General features: G+C 40.4%; 1 protein-coding gene across 33 annotated transcripts in view; it reads left to right on the top strand.

The window, feature by feature from the left end:
* CAMK2D (calcium/calmodulin dependent protein kinase II delta) overlaps nt 1-22,308 on the top strand; it is a 128,542-nt gene that overhangs the window by 35,774 nt on the left and 70,460 nt on the right. For all 33 annotated transcript variants that reach the window (XM_054172589.1, XM_054172591.1, XM_054172587.1 and 30 more), the window contains one exon: nt 13,020-13,079. In XM_054172589.1, the coding sequence (XP_054028564.1) occupies nt 13,020-13,079 (60 nt within the window). The remainder of the gene's footprint in view (nt 1-13,019; nt 13,080-22,308) is intronic.

The following is a 22,308-nucleotide window of genomic DNA, read 5'->3' as shown; positions in this document are numbered from 1 at the left end:
AATGCTTCACGTGTTCATTCACGTGTTCTTTCACATAGTGGGATTACTGGGGTTTTCTCCTTTTGACAGCTTTTCCTCACAGTTCTGTTTCTCTCTGTGCTCCCTGCAGTCTAGGATCCTTTTATTTTCCTGAGGCTTTACTTACCCTTTTCATTTGCCAGCAGAGAGATAACCCAGTTTTCCAGTGTTTCTCAAGCTCAGTAGCTGGGGAAAAGGCTGGCAGCTTGGGAGCTAACACTGCATGTCCCGATGTCCAAGTGTTAGTTGCTCTAATAGTGGGGAAAAGCTTAAATCCCCTCAGGCAGGTTTCTTACAGCCGCTGACCATTAAAGAGGACAGCTTGCCTCCTGGGACTTGTGCTTGCAGCACTCGATGGCTTAATCTGATATGGGATTTCTATATAGTTACAGCTCCTTTGATTATCTTCAGGATACAATGTATGGCCCAGAGTGCAGAAGCTAATGGAAGCACACATTAAGGAAAAGAGCTTTGTTTACACAGTAAATTCCAGAAATGTGTCAACAGAAAAAGTTGAAGTATCTGGTAGTGCTTGCTTTTACTTCTGTTTGTTTATTCTGTCCCCACCTTGATTAAGAAAAGTTGCAGGCTTAATTGCCTGGGCACTTCTTAAATCACAATGTTTATAAAGAGTGAAATAATAGCAACTGTTGAATCATCAATGTCTAACTGAAATAAGACAAATAGGGAATTAGGAGGCAAGACACTTGGAGGATTTGCACGTTTAGTTTTTGTTTCAAGAGCCTTTTGTGTTGTCATGGTTCAGTCAGTTATGGTGGGTTTGCATTGTTGTCAAAAAATCAAATTGAAAGAACTAGAGATCTGTTCAAACTGGGGGACAAAACTACCAATTAGACCAGTAACCTTCCACAAAGGATTCGCCAGTGAGTGCTGACTGAAATTTTTGTGGTGATACTTCAACAGTTATACTCTGCCTTTTTCTTTATGTATTTAAAAACTGCTCTGGGTCTTCAGTAGCAGTTTTAGTAGACTAATAGCAGTAGAATAATCAGTAGTAGCTTATTAGCTTAAAAAAAATTGTTTTGATAAACTAAGTGAATTGTGATATGCAGGAAAGGGATTCTAAAAATTATGTCAAGATGATACAGTTTTAGAGTAAGACCATACTCATGTAGCTTGGAGGTGATTGTATCAGAACCCTGGTATCAGATTGCTGTAAGAGAAAGCTTCAGAAAACATCTTCATGTACGTGGTATTTTAGGAGAAGATTTGTTACTGTTATGAGCAAAGACTTAGCAACTTTAGAGAGCAGAAAAAATTTAGTATGGTGGGTTAATCATCAGCCACTTTCCTCTTTCAAAATAAGTTAATGGAAGGAAGATAATAAAATTGCTACTAAATGTGGAACTCTTATTTTCTTTTCTTTTAAGTTTATTGCTGGTTTAGCTTTTTATGGGCCATATAGACCTCCTTTACTTATGACCTACTATATGGGAAATACTGAGGTTTAGTCATTAAGATATTTTTATTAGTGGAGTAGTGTCTTTAATCCTGTAGGACTAGTACAGCCTACTGTTATTTTTGCAGAAGTATTCCTGTTAGGCATGTGCTTATGTATTCTTAGCATTTCTTTTTGTTATGAAGAACTTTGGCTTTGATGTGCTTAATAAATTTCCTCTGAGTCATAATGATCGTTGCCAAACCATTGTTTTTGTTCTTTCTGCACTTGATTCTAATTCTACAGTTGTTTCCTCCTAGGGAGTTGAAGTCCATGAGTTTTTATTAAGATAAATGTCAGTGATTTCAAGTGGATTTGCATAAATGAAGGCCTTAGTCTCTGATAGAATATGTCATGTGTAATGTTTAAAGTAACAGTGACTACAGGAAATGTTAAAAATGAAAGTTGTTGACCTTTTCTGCACAATGGAATTTCTGCCTTTGACTGCTCTTATTTCAGTTCTACTACATATGGAACACGCCAACCTCCCTAAACTGTCGGTGACTGAATATCCTCACTGGTGGTCATCTGGTTAAAAAAAATAACAGTTCATGCAGTATCTTGTTCTAGAAATGACATCGAGGCAAAAGATGGCAATCATTGATAGCCTTTCTAAAAATAAACATTGCCAAAGTGAAGAACTTCAAGTCAGAGTTCAGAAGTTCTGTGCAGCAGCTTCAAAATCAGTAACTTACTCATGTCTGTCCAAGCCAAGTAGATATCCTGGGCAGTCATCAAGACCTAGTGTCTTACGTGCAGTAATTACTCATGGATATTAAAATTAGCTAGGATCAGTCAGTAGGTTGTGATTTGTTTGCTACTGTAACTTATATACTGCTGTAGCTGACTAGTTTGTGGGTTTGCAGTAAGCTTCATTTCAATTGCTCTTCTTTTTACTATTAGACAATAGTGTTTTATCGGCATTTGGAGTGAAAATTAACATATTTCAGAGTACACCTAGGTACTTGAAGGTGTCTCCAGAATTTTAGTTGTCAAGCAAAATCTGCTCAGAGTTTACAGTCGTCTTAATGGATTTAGTGGGTTGAACTATTTGTTTTTAAGACTGGATCTGCAGGCCTGGAGTTCATCAAGGCATTCAAGTATGTACTTAAGACCATCCCTCTCTGGTGAAGTATTTGAAGGCAAGCAAATGCTTTAGTGCTGTTGGACTACTGAGTCAATGCCTGAAATTTCAGGCATTTCTCGTTTATGATGTATTTTTCTGAACTTACTTTCAATTCCTGTGAGTGTTTTTCCAAATACTGTTGTTTTCCTGCTAACTTGCTGCAACTTTCTGCAGGAAATGAGTTAAGAAACAGGATAAAAAAAAATTCTGTAATTACAGTTTAGAGCTGTTCATTCAGGAGCAGCTAAATAACACTCATTTTCAGCGTTGGTGTTATGAAGAGGGTATATGAAAATGTGGGAGCAAGTACTCAAGGATTTAGTGTTTTGCAGACCAACTTCTCTTCATTTTGACTCACTGGAACATAAGACTGGAAAATAACCCCTCTATGTTTAATAGAACACAGCCATCAGATGACTGTGCTACACAAATCTGAAGTTCCATTTAAAAGTCATTAAACTGCTCACCAAGTTGGAAGTGCCCCCTGCATGGGATGAAGCTGTCATTTCCATTAGTTCTGTTTGCTGACTCACTTGTGCTGCACACACTCCTTTTACTTCAGGCATTTCTGACTGAAGTAGGAAACTAAATACGTGATTTTTGCAAACACATCATCTAGCTGTCACACCTGTTAGCACAAAAGGATGTGCAGAAAGGCTTTCAGACAGTTGCTTGACCGTGGGCCAGCAATGTGCCCTTGTGGCCAAGAAGGCCAATAGCATCCTGGGCTGCATTAGCAGGGGTGTAGTTAGGAAGCCAAGGGAGGTTCTCCTCCCCCTCTACTCTGCCCTGGTGAGGCCACATCTAGAATGCTGTGTCTGGTTCTTGCCCCTTACTTCAAGAAGAACCTCAGGCGACTGCTTGAAAGAGGCCAGGGCAGAGCCACAAAGATGCTGAAGAGAGTGGAACATCTCCCTGATGAGGAAAGGCTGAGGCAGCTGGGGCTCTTGAGCTTGGAGAAGAGGAGCCTGAGGGGTGCCCTCATTCATGTTTACAAAGATGTGAAGAGCACTGTCATGAGGATGGAGCCAGGCTCTGCTCAGGGATGTCCAATGATGGGACAAGGGACAGTGGGTGCAAGCTGGAGCAGAAGAGGTGCCATGGGAACATAAGGAAAAACACTTTCGCTGTGAGGGTGCCAGAGCCCTGGAGCAGGCTGTCCAGAGAAGTTGTGGAGTCTCCTTCACTGGAGACTTTCAAAACCTGCTTGGATGCATTCCTGTGTGACCTAACCCTAGGTGATTCTGTTCTGGCAGGGGGGTTGGACTGGATGATCTTGCAAGGTCCCTTCTGTGACTAATGGAACTAAAGTGCTGGTTCGGCAGCATTTTGCACTTACAATTTTTTTCAGTATTCTGAAGAAGCAAAAGTGCTTAGTCTCAAAATAAGCCTTATTGTTCTGCTTTTAAATATGTTCAAGTCTTGCATATAGAATTGTTGCCAAACCAAATTATGGTCTAAAAAGTGGAAAGGCTGTAAATTTGGCTGACTATCAGTTGAAAGAACTTGCAAGTTTGAGTCACAAAGGAATACATGCTGCTATAAGGGACACAGAGAGGTAGTGAGGAGAAGACTCAGGATGAAAAGTGCTCTCAGGTTTTCCTGTTAAGATGAACAAAAGTCTTGCACTGAACAGAAGATCGAAATGAAAAAGACGATGTAGAGGAGAGATGATCAGACACACCATGAACAGAGTGAAATGTTGGGTGGAGATTGTGGGTGACATGGTGATCACACTTGGCTCTCAGGGCCCTTCTGTTTACGTTGGCATTGAAGAGTTTTACAGCACATTACTTAATTTCAGTAGGTGTCCTGTTTATATAATACCCAAAATGTGTATCTAAATAGACTATATATAATTGTACATACATTTTCATATACATAAATTTTAAAAGTGGAGATTTATCACCTGTAACCTAATGAGAGTATTTTAACCCAGAAACAGACTAAATGCACGTAGACAATAACTCCGTTCTGTTCTCTTGTTTAAAGTTGTTTTCACTTGTGCCAGTGTGGCTTGCTGGGACAATGCAGCAGTTTCAGACTCTTACTAGTGGTGTTCTTGCTTTTCTAAGTCACTTCTCTTGTAGAGTGAAGTAACTGAATCACCAGCTGGCTGTTTAAATCCTCTGCAGTGGGGCTGGGGGAGGTGGGCAATAGCATTTATTAGCTTGAACTCAGCTCTGTGTGAGCACTGCTTTTAAGAACTGTTTAAAGATTTCCAATGTTTGAGTAAAACCCAGTCTGCATCCTTATAGTCATTCTGTTGGTCTCTCCTGTCCATTTTGGACATCATTAAACACAAATCATATGAAGTAAAATCTTCTTGGCTCAGTGCTTTGCTATTAATGTCGCATATTCTATTTACTCCTTTTACTCCTCACTTCAAATCATGTGCTCCTCAATTTCAGCCGTGGTGCTAGAAACAGAGGAAATACCGGCATGTCCTGCCTTCTGTTTGGACACAGTTGTCACAGATCAGGGCTTAAGTGTCTTGATACAGTGGCCTGAAGACACTTGTCTCTGTGCAATCTGTGCTTTGTAGGTAGGAATGAAGTCCCTGTGTCTATTTATCCAGTTCTCACATGCTCTAAAGGCTGAAATATTAACATATAAAGTGGGTGGGAAGTGGAAAAAAGCCCTGCAGGAACATCAGCCAGCTGAAAATTGCTATTGTTGGTGGCTTTCACAGCTGAGCACAAATGTGCCTTTTGTTTTCTTAATGCCCAGGGGCAGAACTGGAAAATCAACAGGTGTGGGGTTTATTGATTATTTTACAAAGCATCTTGCATTAATATATTTTGCTTTTCCTTGATATGCAGAAGCATGGTTGAATAGCAGTGTGTGTGCAAGCACAGCCACAGAAATAACTGGAGGCACACTCTGTGCCCTGATTTCTGGTCTCTTGATGTTTTTGCCCAATGGCCTAATAAAAGAATTGGCTCTGCTATTGTTGTTGTATGTTCTTATCCATTATAGAGCCGGGTATCCGTGGAAAAGATGTCTTTGTGACAGTGAACACCTGGAGTGTGCTTCTGTTCAGGAAACATTAGGAGGGGTGGGTCAGATGAGTACTCTCAGTGTCTGTAATTGTTTATTATAAGAATGTCCCACTTTCTTAGTTATAGATACTAGGGAAAAGGGAATAACTAAACCTGTATTTTGAGATATTTCTCCAGGAGCAGGTAGTGAATGCTGGAACATTGATTTTGGAAAAAGTGCTTTTGGGAATGGAAGGACTGTATACCTTCTTTAAGAATAGAGGAGGGAGTATGTGAGGTTTATCTGTGAGCACTGCTGTAATGGGGAATGGAAAGGGCTGCGTGATGGACTTCTAGGTGGATAAATGTAGTTCTGGTTTTATCTTAGAGGCTGAAAATGATTGGGTTGCAGATTGCTAAAGGTCTATAAATTATCCTTATAAGAACCATCTCAGTCAGGGCTGTGTAATATTGTTGGGTTCCACTAATGACTTCAACTTACAGAAACGATCATTTCTAAGAAATAGACCTGGACTGTTTCCAGAGCCTTAATACTTCCTCAGAGAGAGTTTTACAATGTATTTGATGCAGTTAGATGGTGTATGAACTGCATTCCTAGACTAAGCAGGGCACTGTTGCAACACTATTCCTCTTACACAATATACCCTTAAACCACAAATATTTACATTTTGGGATACTTGGAGTACTTCACCATGCTCTAGAGAGGTGTCAGAGAAGTGACAAAGTCAGGCTGGTGATGGGAATGTATTGCTCTGTCGATGTGTGTTTTACAAAGATTGGGTTTGCATAACTGCCAGGGAAAAAATGTATCGAGTGAGCACATGGCAGCTGTTTCAGGTAACCCAGGCATCACACTGAATGCTTTTGTAGTCCTGAAAGGTAAACTGTCCTTAATGCCTTTTTTTTAACCCCCACAGAAAATTTTGCAGTTCTGTGGGGTTTTTCTGGCCTGGAACCTGCACATATGGAAGAGTTTATGGCACTCTTAACATTTCAATGTTACGTATTTTTACTACACGTGGCACATTTGTTTCTCAAGGGAGAGCTGGATTAACTTCCTATCTGCCACTGTGTTGCAGCAACATCATCCAGAGGCTGGTTTCTGCTAGTCCTTTTTATTCCTCAGGAGTGAGAGGGGCACGTTTGTTTGGACAAGCTGTGTTCCCACCAGGAAGCATGGTCTGCCTACGACTCCTGTGTGGGAACAGGACAACATTGCTGTGAATCTGCCTTTTCTTGTGTGCATGCGTGGCCTTAGCAATTAACAGGGTTGATGCAGGCTGTGAACTTGCCACAGAGCTTCTGCTTGGGCAAGTTAGGTTTTTTTTGAATGATTTAATTTAAAAATTATACAGGGAACCAGTACAAAGCAGGGGAGGTCCTGGCATGGGAGTTTGCAGCACCTCTAGATGTGCTTGCTGTCTGGGGGGGCAAACCTTCAGCTCTGTGTCTTTTTTTCAGGGTCTGGAAGGTATGTGAATAGCTGTGCACTGTACACACTAGTAGAGAGAATGTCAGCCTGCTTGCATGCCTCCCAATAGAATAGAATAGGTTGGAAGAGTCCTTTGTCACATAGGTTGCAAAAATCTGGCATTTCTGTGACAGAAAAGCACAAAGAAGAGACTTTGTGTCTCAGTGAAACACAGGCCATCTAAGCTGTGTGCAGTTCTAAACCCTTGATCTTGCGATATCCTGTGTATAGTGATCATGGGTCACACCTCACACAGTGCAGGCAGATTTCAGGGGCCTTGCCCATCTGGTGCTCATGAAAATTCCCATCCAGCAGCTACCTGCCTGAATATTTTGAGATGTTTGGTATGTCTTTGCATGGGCCAGAATCTTCTAACAGGGTGGGTGGTTGAGTCCTACCCGGCAACTGAGCTGCCTACAAATTACGTGGAGCAGGGCTTAAGTTTCTAGCAAAGGGCTTCATCTCCTAAGCAGGCTCAAAGCTGTGAGCTTGACTCCCATCAGTTCAAAGACCTTAAACACCTTTTGTCTCAGGGAACAGTCTCTTGATCTCTCTTGTTAAGATGGAACAGCTTATTCTGGTGAGATTTTAGGTGCACAGAGGTTACCTTCTGCGACAAAGTAGTTTACATTCTAATAGAAACAAAGCATGAGGAGGAGAGGTTTTAATGCCTCCTAAGGTTTCCTTTTAACAGGAGCTTTGTTTTTCTGTGCAGAGTGAGCCAAATAAAATATTGTTTTTAGTCAGAATAATACTAATGCTAGAAAGAAAGTATAGCTGTGTCCTGGCACATCCTGTTGTCAGAATTTGCGCAGTCATCTTCTGATTTTCTTGGGAGAATGTAACAGGGCCAGGGTGGGCTGGGTAGGCTTTTAAGGTATGCTGCAGTGAAGCCTGAAGAGCCTCTTGGGATTTAGAGCTCCTTGTTTTCTCTTCATTTAGCTGTTTAAAGAGAAACATGGGAAAAAATGAAAGCGGTGGAGGAAGCAGCCAGCTTGTAGAGACCATCCTCAGAAGGATTAAGCAAGCTGTGTGAGAAAGTATACATCATCTCACACTGCATAATAATATATCCAGGCAGTGTTTGCAAAAGGAAGAAATGCAAAGGCAAGCAACAGGAGCTACAGATGTAAAACTTAGAATTGAGGAGATGCACTTAGATTGTTCACTGTGGGCTGCAAGCTCTAATAATAAAATGACAACGAGAAAAACACAAAACTATTGTTAGAAAGAGCTATTGCTTTCAGTTTTAGATCCCTATGTTGGTAGGTGGTGAGTGATAGACATTTCTGCCTTGCTCAGTTTGGGTGGCCATGCAGGATCTGCACTTTGAATTAAGAATCATGACACTGCAGTAGAAGAGATATCCAATAGAGACATTATTTATATTCCTCTGGGATTATAAAATGTATTATGACTCAATTCAAGAAGATGGTCCAGTCTATGTATGTAAGTTCTTGTAAGCAAATAGATTTTGATGCCACTTAAATAATTTGTTACTTTATTTGCCTAAATTGTAATATCAGGTTTTAGTGTCTTAGAAAGTCATCACAGGAAGTAGAATAGTTCAACTCTATACATTCAGACAGCCTGTCAGTACCCCAGACTTTACGCATCCATATTCTGTTTCTTTCAGATTTCACAGAATTTCATTAGGTGTTGTAAAGGCTAAATTTTTTATGGTTCAGTGCATTCAATCTTTTTTCTTTTTTCTGTTTCTTTGCTACATGTCACATTAAAGTTATTTGTAGCTGGCTGCAAGGTTTGTTCCATTAATAAACCTGTGTTATTCTGCCTCCATTCTGATGGTATCAGTGTTTCACAGGCAGCGATCTTTTCCAGTCTCCATAACTGGCTGTTGCTGTGATAGATGCCATTGTTCACAAATGAAGGCTTGCTTTCCTAAAATGATCTAGAATTCATTCCTTCTGCACTTGCTCTGCTGCTTTTTGAGCTGCTTCTTTGTATTTTTTGTGTTTGGGTTTTTTGGTTTTGTTTTTTTTTCATTTCATTATCTTACAGTTTCTTATGTAGACAGCACAGGAAACCTTTTGTAATCAAGTATAGGTAAATGAGAGCAAAGGAAGTGAGTGTACAAGTGTACTGGCATGTTCTCTTTTCATTGTATGTTTGGCTTTAAAGCTTGGTTTCCTCTTACTGGTAATCATTCTTCCTTTTTCATACTGACAGGTGAACACAGTTTTATCTGGTGAATTATAGTAAAAAATGAGAGGAACTAATGTTTTGGTTTTAGTAAGTCACCTCCTCTTGAATTTATTTTTTTCTAGAGCTCTTCCTCTGATGCTGGAATGGCATAAACATTTTATGCTAGGCATGCTCACAGACTTTCTCAGGTTTTACTGGATTTTACTGCCTGCTGGTTAATTTCTCTGGTTGTACTCAGCATGGCAAGACACTTCCTTCCTAGTCATGTCTTGGTGCAGTGGTGCACCTTATTATGCTTCAGATGTTTGGAAGCTGAGTGCTCAAAGTATTTCGGTTTGATCTGCCCTTTGACATTCACCTTCAGATCACCAGTAATTGAAACCTAGCTGAAAACATGGGGACAGAAATAGATATTTATGTACAGCATTTGCAGTCGGATGGATTTGTAAATAAGCTGAGTGGAGGAAGGAAGGAGCCTGAAACCTGGAGAAGAAACATGCAAACTTTGAAGGCAAATTGTCTTCTTGGGTACCTCACAAGGTTCAATTTGGATTTGTCCCCCCCACAACAATGACCATAGTGCAGGCTTTCTTACACCCCTTCAGTAACACTGAGGATTACTCTATTTCTTTGCAGCTGATATCTTCTGGACCTTAATGTCCACCTAAATCTCTGACTCAAGCAATATTTAACACTGCTTCTGCTGCCTCATGACACACTGTGCCTGCTGTGAGGTATCTCCATTGTCTTAGCATTTCCTTTTATAACAAGTATAGTAACAACTCTTCTGCCACAAAAAAAAGCCTGCATGAGGTAGATGCAGAGAGCTCATTATTGTAATTTATGTGACACCAGGTACCACCTAATTGGCACCAGTCAATGTACTGGTAAAGTCTGGGGTGAAAATGTGGGCATGTTACAATGCAGTTAATGAAAATAATGTAATCTTTATGTATTGCAGCATATCTGACTACATGTTTTTATTGTAATTTACAAAAATATCAGTGCTTTTTAATCAATGCAGTAACTGTTCATAAATCATGTGATAACAATTCAGCCCATCTTCGTATCTGCAAATGTTCAGCTCTTGTATGTGTTATTTGAGCACACTGTTATGTCTGTAAATGAGAGCTGAATGTTAACCCTATCTCATCATGGTGTGCTACTTACCCTTTTACTAGAATCTGATAGTTTAGAGAATGATTCTCTTCTTGTATGGCACTTTTTGAAGGAGTCTCCACAGGCACAGCACTGACTGAATGCTGTGGGCTTGTGAAACGTAGGGCATGGCTTTACTCTCTTGACACATAAGCTGGAAGTAACACTAAGGATTGTATTCACTAGGTGCTTCTAATTGGCAGGCCTTACAGTGTGAAGCTTTGTGTCTAAGAAATAGTATTAATTTACAAGGGAAATGTATTTCTTTTAGAGAAATGTGCTAGCTGAAGCATCAGTTAGCAATACGAAGTTCAGTATGTAAGAATTTATGCAGTTGAATAAATGAATTACAGTTACAGTGGCTGTCATTTCCAAACATTTCAGTACATGACCATGTTTAGATATTCTTAATTTCTTTATGCAGCTGATGCTAAAATCTCAAGAGACATCAGTGGGAAACAAAGGCTGCCAGAATCTTGCAGATTTAGATGTGATAAGTTGGTTGGGTTTTTTTCAGCTAAAGGAAAGAGCTCCATCTAGTTTATGCTCTGTCATTTGAGAGTTGATATCATCTAGTAAATTTTGAAGTAATGCTTTTTTTGGTCTGGGTTTTTTTGTTTGTTTTTCATGTGGTTTAGTTTACTGTCAGTCCAGTGGAGCAGGAGGAACATTTGTGTCATGTTCCTCATGCATTGTATGGGTTGGTGCTCAAGATTGTCTCACCCAGGTGGTATCCACCTGCTCTGTCCGTTCAGTGTAGTGTGATAGCAGTTAAACCAGCAATGCTTAGTGTAGGTGAGAAATTAATCCTATAATGTGTCAGTTCAGAAGCTGTGGGATAGCAATTAACAGCAAAGGAATTTCAACTGTTTCTACTTTATATTCAAAGTTGGAATTGAAGTGTTTTATTATCTCAGCGTTGTTCCTGAAGAGTCAACATAGGATGTATTTAGCATTTCATAAAGACTCCCAGACACCTTCCAGGTTTCTAGCTATGCTGGCTAATCCTGTCAGTATAGATGGAGGTAGTACAGAACAGCCTTTTAAAATACTGCTGGTATGCACCTGAGTTAGACATCTTCTGCCAAATTATCTACCTGGGCCTTGAGTTTTTAATTTTTTTCTTCTGAGGCACTGATAGTATTTTCTTTATTCTCCTAAAACAAGCTGAGGTTAGTTTGCATTTCAGATTGTCTCCCAGTGGGCTGTGTATGAAATGGCAATTGGTCAACCCAGGATTAAGTTACAGCCAAAGCTGATGGGCATTAAGATGCTGTAACTGGATAGGTCTGTGCTTGTGTTTCAGACTTGCTGCAACTGAATTTAAAAATCTTGACATAGAACCAGCAGAAGAGTTTAAGTTTATAAAAGAGCTTTGACTTACCCTGTAGATTTTTTTATTATTCTTTTAAATATAGTTTGAACTTTTGAAATTGAAAATTACCCCTTTTTGGGTCCAATTAACAATAATCACAGAAGAGGGTTAAGCTGACTAATTTTCTCATGCAAATAGGGTAGGATTTGGTTATTACAATATCCCTGTCTATCACATTTGAGCTAGGTAAAATAATAGCAAAAGAGCATTTTACAGTTTATTTCTCTCCTAGTTTTGAAAAATTATTTTGAGCTAATGTTAAAAAAAAATTGTGCTGCATTTCTGCTTCTTGACAAAAGCTTGGTGTTCTTAGCAGTCGCAGAAGTTGTACTGCAGAAAGTGAGAATAAATGCACCAGAAGTGTGTTTGAATCACAGAAATGTACTAGGCAGTAGCTGGCTGCTTTTATTCTCTCCAAATTATGTATTTTATTGCCCAAGTTACCTGTGTGTGTTTTATCCTGCCTGAGAGACACTAGATGTTTTAACACACCTGAAGACCTTCAGTTATTTGCAGTATGAAGCTGCTGGCTTCAGTAAAATGGAGCTTGATGCAAGTTGTAGTATTTTATCTCCAGGGGTGTTATCAGGGTTTGGTGGTTTAGATCTACAGCCTTCACGTAGGCTTGAAGGTTAAAAAGAATCAAAGAGCTGGGAGAGGAAGAGCCAGCAGATGGTACACCTGGACCTACATGTTCAGAATATCTTCATGTTAATGAATAATCAGTCTGAGAGAGAGATTAGTTCTGCCGGGGAAAGAATAGCTGCTGGTCAGAAGTTATTGGAAATCCCTGTAGCATGGTAGGGTGGTGGGAGTGCCTGGTGGCAGGAGTGCTGGCACTCTTGTTGGGTGTCCAACTGTGTGGCTGTCATTAAAGCAGTTAATGGGTAGGATTTAAGGCAATGCTGGAGATTCAGGTTATTCCTGCTTTGATTAATGTGGTAATGAGGTTTATTGCCTGATAATTACAGGTCATGGCATGAATATTGCCCCAGTAAATTGGCAGCTTGATTTTTTTTTTCTAATGGAACTGCCTGTGGTACTCCATCAGATAAGTGGCTGGATGCAGGAACCTAATTCATTATTATGAACAGTTTGAATGTAAAATCTTAATGGAACTAAATAAAGGAAGTATATTCTAAGGATCATACCAGACTGTGGGGGGGTTTTGGCTTCTGCAATGCAAATACACTGACCTACGCTACCCTCCATACTAATAGTACCTTTTCTTTCTTTTGTTGTAGATCACCAGAAACTGGAAAGAGAAGCTCGAATCTGTCGCCTCTTGAAGCATCCCAATATTGGTAGGAACATTTAATTGCTTTATACAGTAGACAACAATCTAGAAAATTGAAGGAAAATACAAAGTAACAAATAGCAGCTCAGAGAGGTCAAGTGCAAATAACTGCAGACAAGACTGTTTCTTTATAATGTGATACTCCTTTCTAATTCCACTATTGGATGTAGTATCTCAGTAGACCACCTAAAGCACCATATACTTCTGTCATCTTTGAGCTCTTGCTGTGCCATCAACGAGCTATCTCTGCCAGGTGTTTGGGGTTTTTTTGAGCAGTGTGTAGGAGGAGTTATTTCCAGCACTGCTCATGGCTTTTTGAGACCTGCAGGATTTCTTCTAGCAGCATATGTTGCAAAATGAGAAAGACCAGTGTCGGTAGTGTTGTTTTTACCAAGATGCTTATTTTATCCTGTTTTGGGTTTGTGATCCTGTTTTTTCTGTAGGAAAGATAGGTAGATGTGGAAAGCTGTGCTCCTTTTATTTCCGGAACTGTATGTTTTCTGCTCAAGTATTTATGGAAAGAAAAAAAAAATATATATACATTTGGGAGTGTCTGTTTCCCTGCTTTAGAAACAGCAGGAACAGATAAATACTTTGGTATTTAAAGAGTTGTACATGGGTTTTTCAGAACTGAATTATATACTAGGGATCTCTCTCTCAAAAGAATATTTGCTGTGCCTGAGATTTATGAGGAAGGATGGGATTTTCATGTCCATCTTGTTCCTCTGCCCCCAGCTGTTTTCAAAAGTTGTCAGAAAAGCTAGTCATCTCACTGACTGTTTAAACAGACACACATGCTTGGTACTCTAAAAGTCCGTGGCCAGTGTGCTTGCTCATTCTTCTGGTTAGTCCTTCTCATGATCATTTTTAACTAACAAATACTGGTCATCTTGATGTTTTTAGACTAATACAATTGTTTCATGCCTGGGGAAGAATCATCTCCTTCCTTTTAATAATAACCATAAATAGAAAACAAATGTAGCACATTTGAAAATTAAATGCTGAATCTCTGAAAAAAATTGTCTATGCAGCCTCAAAAGCTTAGAGGCTTCACATGTGAGTTTGGTTAAGAGGAAGAGTGGGTTTGGCTGTGTTGTTTTAGCCCAGCCAAATTTTTTGCATTGTAAAGTGGTGTTAGACAGGGGAATGTACAGGAAGAGGTGCAGCTCTTCTGCAGTTCTGGAAAGTAGTGGCTACACATCTGGTGCTAGCCTAACTCAGAAGTCATCCACCCATGCTTTGCTGGAACTAGACTGTGAGTTTGAACAAGCCAGGGAGGCTGAATAAAACCAGTAATAAAACAATGAAGTGTAGCTGCTGAAGTGCACAGCAGATCTTAGTTGAAACAAATGTCTAAATTGATTTCATGTGATTGCATGTCCCTGGTTTGAGTAGCTTGGACCAATATTAAGATGTAGTGCAGATCCTCTGTGGCAGGCTGGCTGCTCCACATACAGCATTTGCATTGGTGAATATATGACTTGAAATGTAGACAGGCCATGACAGCTTTGGCAACAGGCAGGTAGGGTCCTGTAAGTCAGCACAAGGCGACAGGCAGGTAGGGTCCTGTAAGTCAGCACAAATTGTATGCATCACTGCCTGCGCTAGGTGCACACATCAGTCAAAGGATTGCAGACCAATTCTTTCTGTTTCAGAAAACATGCCATGCTCTAGACCTGTCTGAGAGAAGGTTTTCATGACTCAGAATTGCAAGCTAGGGTTTGGCTGTAAGCTTTTTATTCTGGTGGTGGTGTTTTCTACTGTGGGCTGCTCTGCCAGCCCTGCCTGAGTACCTGCCTGAAAAAACCCTCTTCCAGTTAGTGTGGTTACAACAGTTCCTTGTTTGCATAATTACTCAAATGAAGGCCACTTTGTATCTGGGTTATTATAATTAATTCAGTTAGTTTTTCAGGCATGTCTATATTTTATTCATCTATTTGAAGAAATCCATGTTTTTATTCTTCTTTATCCAGCTATGTAGTCACGGTGCCTAATGCTACTGTAAGAAAAATGCCTAAAAGGAAAGTGGATTAGAAATACTATTCCCTGTTCTCCTTTGTCCAATGTCTATTTGCCACTTAAGCAACATGTATAAGAAAATGTGTTGAAAAAAATACAGGATTTGCTCATTCTTTTCACCTCCAATTATTCCTTAGTGATACTTAGTGCTTGTATTCCTTCCTTTCCTTACCTCAGTTCATTCTATCAAAGTAATTGTAGTAGAAAGTGAGCACTGCTGAATTGTACGAGAAAGAAAATGATGCACAATCCATTTGCTGAACTTTCAGCCCTTGAGAAAACTTTGCAGGGCTCAAAGCCCTTTCTTCCTAATCAGTCTTTGGCAATATTGGTGTTTTCTCCTTTCCCAGTATTTCTTGAGTAATCTGGCCTGCTTCTTCTGGTTTATTGTGGTCGGAAATTTCTAGGCAAACAGCTCAAGTTTCTTTAGTAACAGAGCTCCAGCAGTTTGTGCTGGGCTGCAGCAGTTCGTACCTGAGCTTAATTTTTAGCACTGCTGTGTGTTCTCAGGTTCTGACCACGATGAGATGACTGTAATAAAGTGAAATATGTAAATGTAGGTTAAGCCTTAGTGTTTGGAGAGCCTAGTGCTTTTTCTTTGTGAGATTACACATCAAGTTATATTAAAAGCTTACATCCTTTGCTGAGCAAATACCCACCAAGGATTTGTCATCGTGTATAACTATTTCTTTTACAGCTGTTACATGTAATTATGCTTCCAATTTTTTAATTTGGAGATTTGGAAATAAAATCTGTAAGGAAACTAGTAATCTCTTCACCAAGAAATTCACTGTCCTGTTTTCTGGCCTTTGTCTTCTTTTTGGTAAACGTTGATTTCTCAGTCCTCCATTTAACTCTAGGTAAAGCTGTATTTTAGCACCCTGATTTGTAGTCCAGCAACCCACATGTTTTTGATGGTGTAACACTTACACCATGTTATTGTTTCTTTTAATGTTGATTTGGAGCCTGCCTTGGTAATTCTGTTTTATGACGTCCCCACAGATAAGAACTGCATTAGCAGCCCAACCTAGCTCTACCCCCCCCCGGAAACCTGTTGATTCAAACCTGGTAAAAATGTTGTTTGGATTTTTTTTCCCAGGTTGACTTTGCTATTGCAGGGTTTGTGCTGAATTTGGGTAGTATTTGTCTAATAGATTTACACCATCTCTCTGTGTAGCTTCTGTAAGGAGTTCTGCTGCTTTCTTGTCAGAAGCTGTGCACAGCAAAATGATATGTGCAGTGAGGTAGGACCAGGTATTCAGAATCTTCTGGCTTTCACGTGACAGTGGCTTCCTCACAACATATCCTTCTCTACCTGCTGCCACCTTCTCCCTTAGCTTTAGAGCCCACATATAAGATACAGCAAGCAGACAGGACCCGTTAACCAGCTACAGCAGGCTCAAGTCTTCATTCTTTCCCTGAAAGTCCACAGCAGATTTTTCTGACATGTGGCAGCCCTTCAGGTGATAAATGAAGCCCTTTTGGCGACAGGACAGGTTGTCCCCAAATGGCTTTGTAAGTCAGGGTATTTAGAGGTAAGTAGGACTGCCAAGCAGAAACGGTGCCATGTCTGCTCTGAGAGGTCTGAGCCAGTTGTACACAGATCAGCTTGCGTAGCCTAGCTGGGGCTGGAACTGTGGCATTGCCAGACAGCAAGAGTTGTTGTGCTTTGGAGGGCAGGAAAGTCTTTCTTCTGTGAAGAACTATAGCTGGAGCAGTATATGGGAATGTGGAGTAGCATCCTTCCAAGGAGGGGTGGCTTTGCAGAGAATCAGGAGGAAGGCTGCATGCAGGATAGTCTGGGACACCAGGAGAAAAGACAACTCACCTAAGTGATTCCACACATGTGTTAGTGTCTGCAGTCTGCTCTGGTTTCCTTACTTTGAGATGAGAACTTCTCATCAATTGCCCAGGAAATTGATAGCACCCAAACTTGGCACTGCTCCTCATCAGACTTTTCCTGCTTGTGTACAGCTTACTCAGGAGCATACCCTTATGTCTGAAGGGAAGGAGGAACTGCCTGCTGCTTGGGGTTTTCATCTCTCTCTACAGGAACACAAAACATAGGCAGAGAATTTAAACACTTTGTATGTGGGGAAGAATAAGAAACTTCATGTTGTCCTTTTTGGACAGAGGATAACTAAGGATGTGTGGGGTTTCTGTGTGCTTTATGCAAGACATTGTGGCCTTTATGCTTTATATTCACCAGATTTTTCATGGAACTTTGCATCAACTCACAAGAATCTGCAGACAAACACTGTTAATAAACAACAAATGTGGATTTAATAAATCCTTTCTGAATTTTTCAGATATGGCAAAGTCAGGAGTAGTTCAGCTGGCATGAGTTACAGTTACTGTGTAAACCAACACAGGAATAAGAATTGGGTCTGGGCAGGTTTGTTGGACGTAGTTTTTTAGCACAATATTCTTTCTGAGCTTAACTTCAGGTTTTACTCTTTACATCAAAAGCTTGTTCATACAGACTTAAAAGTTAATAATACAGCTCTGTCCTGATGCAGTGGAAATCAAACCAACCCTCAGCAATATAAACCATTAGGTTGTTTATATATAACAACTGTAAAGGTTAGACCAGATGATCCTAGAGGTCCCTTCCAACCTGGCATTCTATGATTCAGCTATGGAAATACATACTTGATAAACAAAGTTCTCAGGGATATATTAACTATATGTATATAAAACTAGCTTTTATATATACACACACACAAGCTTTTGTTTACATCATAGAGAAACTGGAAATCTATGAGACTGATGCACGTAGATCTTGCTTCCTTTAATTATTTTTATTGCTTAGATGAGCTGATAATTTTGACAATGTTAAACTTCATCCATTCTACTGAATTAAATTTGTAATTTCTGTCATGAATAAAGTGAACCATAGTCCTTGAGAGAATTAAAACATCAAGAAACCAAATAAAGCAGTGATCTAACATAATTTCCTCCTTAATGTAAAAGCCAGTATAATGAGTATTATAAAATAACATTCAGTGTTTAAACTCAACTGTGGCTGCAGTATATGGCTGAACAGTGAAATGCAACAACAGGATACAGAAGCTGGTTTTGCAGCAGTTATTTGTAAACTTCAGTGGACTGCAAGGAGAGTGAACCAGGCAAGAGCACACAAGGAGGTCATTGTGGGGGGTTTATTGCAACTGGCCTCTCTGCAGTCTTTCTCATTCTCAGTACTTTTTGTTACTTTGATTTCTTTTAATTGGTGGAGTTGCTGTGAACACGTAGTTGATGATTAAGGTGTTCTGATGCTGTAAGAATTTGATGGGGAAATGGCTTTCTGTGGAGCTGTTGGCATCTGTAACAGTGAGTGAAATATAAAAACCTCACTATATAGTTAAAATGCTGTAAGTTGTTTAGGTGTCAGTAATTTTCAACATGCAACACATTAAGTGACAGATTATGTGGTCTGAGTGCAAAAGCAGAGCAGTGTGAAGGCAGCTTTATTAGGTGTTAAAGCCTTTGTCTCTGTTTCTGTTACAGCATAATCCTTTTATTCTGGTGAGACTGGCACTGAATCTTGAGGCTTTACTCTTCTGGGTTACTGTGGAGCATAAAAATGTCTTTTAGTATAGACAATGACTACTTTTTGCCACACGAGGTTGATTCCCTTTCCTTTTAATGGAGGACAAGATTATTCTAGCTCAAGTGAAGCATTACTGGTTGTAATCTCTCTGATAGCTATAGCAACATCCATAAAATACTGAGGAAATGAAGTTTCACTTAGATTTACCACAGATTTTGTCATGTTTTTTTCCCCCTTACAAAGTATATGCATAATTTGCACCATAATAGATAATGATAAAGTATAAATCAAGTGTGAACCAGACCTTGAAGGATTTTCCTCCCCCGCTTATAGCTGGGTTTGTACGTTTTCCTACATGCATGAAAAGTCTTTTCATAGTGTCTCCAGATTCTTCTAAACAATTTTTCTTTCCATAAGTCAGTTCTGCCTGAGTAACCAGTCATTTTTGATGTGAACTAGAGTAATCCACAGAAATGGGAAGTGGAATTTAAACATCTCTCTTGAGGAAACTGCTGCAGGGGGGCAAGTACAGGGTGGCTGCCACACTTCCCATTTGTATTTTGATCTCTTGTTCTGTTTTACTTTCTGTATGTGCTTTCTGGAAGGAAAAGTTGTATACTTGCATTGCTGGCTTCAAGAACCATATAAAGAAGATGGATTAAAATGAGTTGCTCTCTTTTTACACACACAAGATGAATCTTGAACTTATTTTTTTGTTGGAAAGTCTTGTTTATTATGAATCTGCAACCACGTGTTATGCATACGGATAGACAGCATGACTCCCAGCTAAACCACAAATATGTAATTTTCCTCTGGACCCTTTCCTCCACAAACATAGATCTCTACTACTTAAGCTAAAGTAAGCTTTTTCTTTCAGTAATGCTAGCACAGACATTTTTAGGGGATTTTCTGCTTTCTTCGTTTTGTACAATGTTGTTGACAGTTTAATAGGTAAATTCTGCACTGGTTCTTGGATCAACACCCAAATGCTGGAAAAAAAATACTGGGAACCTCTTACTTGAGTTGGGGGGATAAAAAATCCCCACAAAACCCCAACAAACCCAGACTGAAAAAAGGTGACAGCATACCTGGTATTGTGGATGGGTGTCGCTGTTAGGGTGGCATTAGTGTGACTCCTGTATGGGTGGTAAAATTGCTCTCGAGTAGTTTCCATTATAAAACCCGCTCCAGCCTTGACCTTTGTGGCTGTGGGCTGACCCTGCTCTGTGAGACAGTTCTGTGGGACACTTCTGTCTCAGTCTGTTCCCTATCCCCAGAGAAAACAAGAATTGCCACTCGGGCAGCATTTGTTTCCCAAGCAACATAAATCTTCCTGGCTGAAATGTTTGGCATTAGAAATCAGGGAGGGTGGCTGTCCCCCTTACCTTCAGGGAGGATGGTGGATGAATTGGAATGTGTCAGCTTCTGGAAAAAGCCTATGCAAGGAGAAAGCATTGGGCTGTTTGTACCACCTTAAAACTGAGTCCCACCCTTATCCCTCCTTATTGGTGTCTCAACTTCAGTGCCCTGTGAAATGCAGAGACAGGGCAGAAAGTGGGAAAGGAGGAAGGGTGGCCTGGCTGGTGGAGAGGAGGAAGCACTTGAAGGAGGAAATGGGGGAAAGGTGAAGATCTGAGCTGGAAATGGGCAAGAGGTGAAAGGAAGGGCTCCTGACTTTGGACCGTGGATCATGTTTTGACTTAACTGATCATAAAGCAGGAGTGGAGCTTTAGGACCTCGCTGTCAAGCTAAGGAATGCATTTGCTCCTCTTCCAAAGATGATACAAACTCAGGCCATTAGGAGGGACAATCCTCAGGGCTACTCTCATCTGCCCAGATTTCTTGCTTTACTTGCATACCTTGCCTCCTAAAAAGAAAGCATTGTGAATCATGGAACCCTGTGGGTTGGAAGAGATCTCTGAAAGTTATCCAGTCCCAACCCTCTGCTCAGGCCATGTTCAGTAAAATTAGGTTACTCAGGGCCTGTCCTGCTGAGTTTGGAGAATCTCCAGGGGAAGAGTTTGCACAGCCACCCTGGGCTCTGGTCCAGTGTTTGACCACCTTCCTCTCAACATAAATAAATAAATAAAATTGTCTTTATGCCTCACTGGGATTTTCCATTCTCCAATGTGTCTCTGTTGCCTCTTTTCTTGATGTGCAGTTTGGGGAAGACCATCTTTACTGTCCTGACAGCCTGCCCACTGGTCCTCATGTGCCACCCAAAGCACCCTAAGCATCATGATTGCTATCTGCTAGAGAGCACCTGAGAGAAGGAAAAGTTAACAACAAATTAAGCTGCAAAATAAGTACTTAGACTGGGCTGAAATAAAAAGTTAGTGTCACAGGTTACTTCAAAGGCACCAAATAATGAAGTGATTCCAGTTATGGTCTGTTTCCATGGTCATAATTTCACATCTGAGTATTGCCTTAGTCTGCTCTTAGGATGTTTTCCTGGCAAGATACTGCAGAAGGCAATAGTTTAAGGGAAGGAGCAAAGTGTTGGCAAGGTTTAGTTCTCTGAAATCTTTACTGCTGATCAGCAGGGTAGTGGAATACAGCTGCATCTCTGTTAGGGGGGTGTTCTTCTTAAAAATCCATTCATGTTTAAATATTGTGACAAATTCTTAATGAAAGTGTAATTTGGCTAAAAACTGTAAACAAGGAATGCAAATTTTGATGACTTGTAAGGTATGGATCTGTTTGCAAGCACATTTTGTAGGCTGAACTTGTCTGGGCCGTGTCATGTGCAGAAATCCCTTTTCCTCTTGCTTTTTGCATTTCATAAGCATCTTCTGCATCCCTACCACTGCAATACTCACTCTGCAAGAGGCATCTAATATCTTGGATATTAGTTATTGAGGGTAGCACATGGAAAATCTGGTTGCTTCCTAAAAATGTAACATTTCACGTGGGACATAAGGCCAAAACACAATGAAAGTGGGTACTGCTGTGACATCATTGATCAACTATGCCTCTATTTAGCAACACCGACCTATGTGTTCTCTGTCTTTGCAAATGCACCTTATGAGGAATGGCTGTGCCAGTGATCCCTTTGGCACATTCTTGAGAAGTCAGAAGAGGAAAAGCTATAGTACAGCTTTTTTCCTTGCTCAGTGTTGTGGTTTAGCCCCAGATGGCAACTTGGCCCCAGACATCCACTCATTGACTTTCCCCTGGTGGACTGGGAAAGAGAATCAGAAGGTGAAAAGTGACAAAACTTGTGGGTTGATATGAAGACAGTTTAGGAGGTAAAGCAAAACACACACATGCAGGCAAAGCCGAAGAAGGAATTCATGCATGGCTTCCAATCAGCAGGCAGGTCTTGAGCCATCTCCAGAAGCAAGGCTGCATCACAACTCATGGTTATTTGTGAAGACAAGTGCCGTCACTGCAAACAACACTACCGCCCTACCCCCCCCTACCCCCTTTCTTCCCTCAGCTTTGTATGCTAAACATGATGTCATATGGCCTGGAATATCCCTTTGGTCATTTGGGCTCAGCTGTCCCAGCTGTGTCCCCTCAACTGCTTCTTGGGCACTCCCAGCCTGCTCACTGCTGGTGTAGGGTGAGGAGCAGAGGTGATCTTGACTGTGTAGGCACTGCTTAGCAATAATAAAAACATTCCTTAGTTATCAACACTGTTTCCAGCACAAATCCGAACCAT

This window comes from Dryobates pubescens, chromosome 24, assembly GCF_014839835.1.
Source record: "Dryobates pubescens isolate bDryPub1 chromosome 24, bDryPub1.pri, whole genome shotgun sequence".
In the NCBI taxonomy this organism is placed as follows: domain Eukaryota; kingdom Metazoa; phylum Chordata; class Aves; order Piciformes; family Picidae; genus Dryobates; species Dryobates pubescens.
The sequence above is the reverse complement of the archived record's forward strand: the minus strand, read 5'-3'. Positions and strand labels throughout refer to the sequence as shown.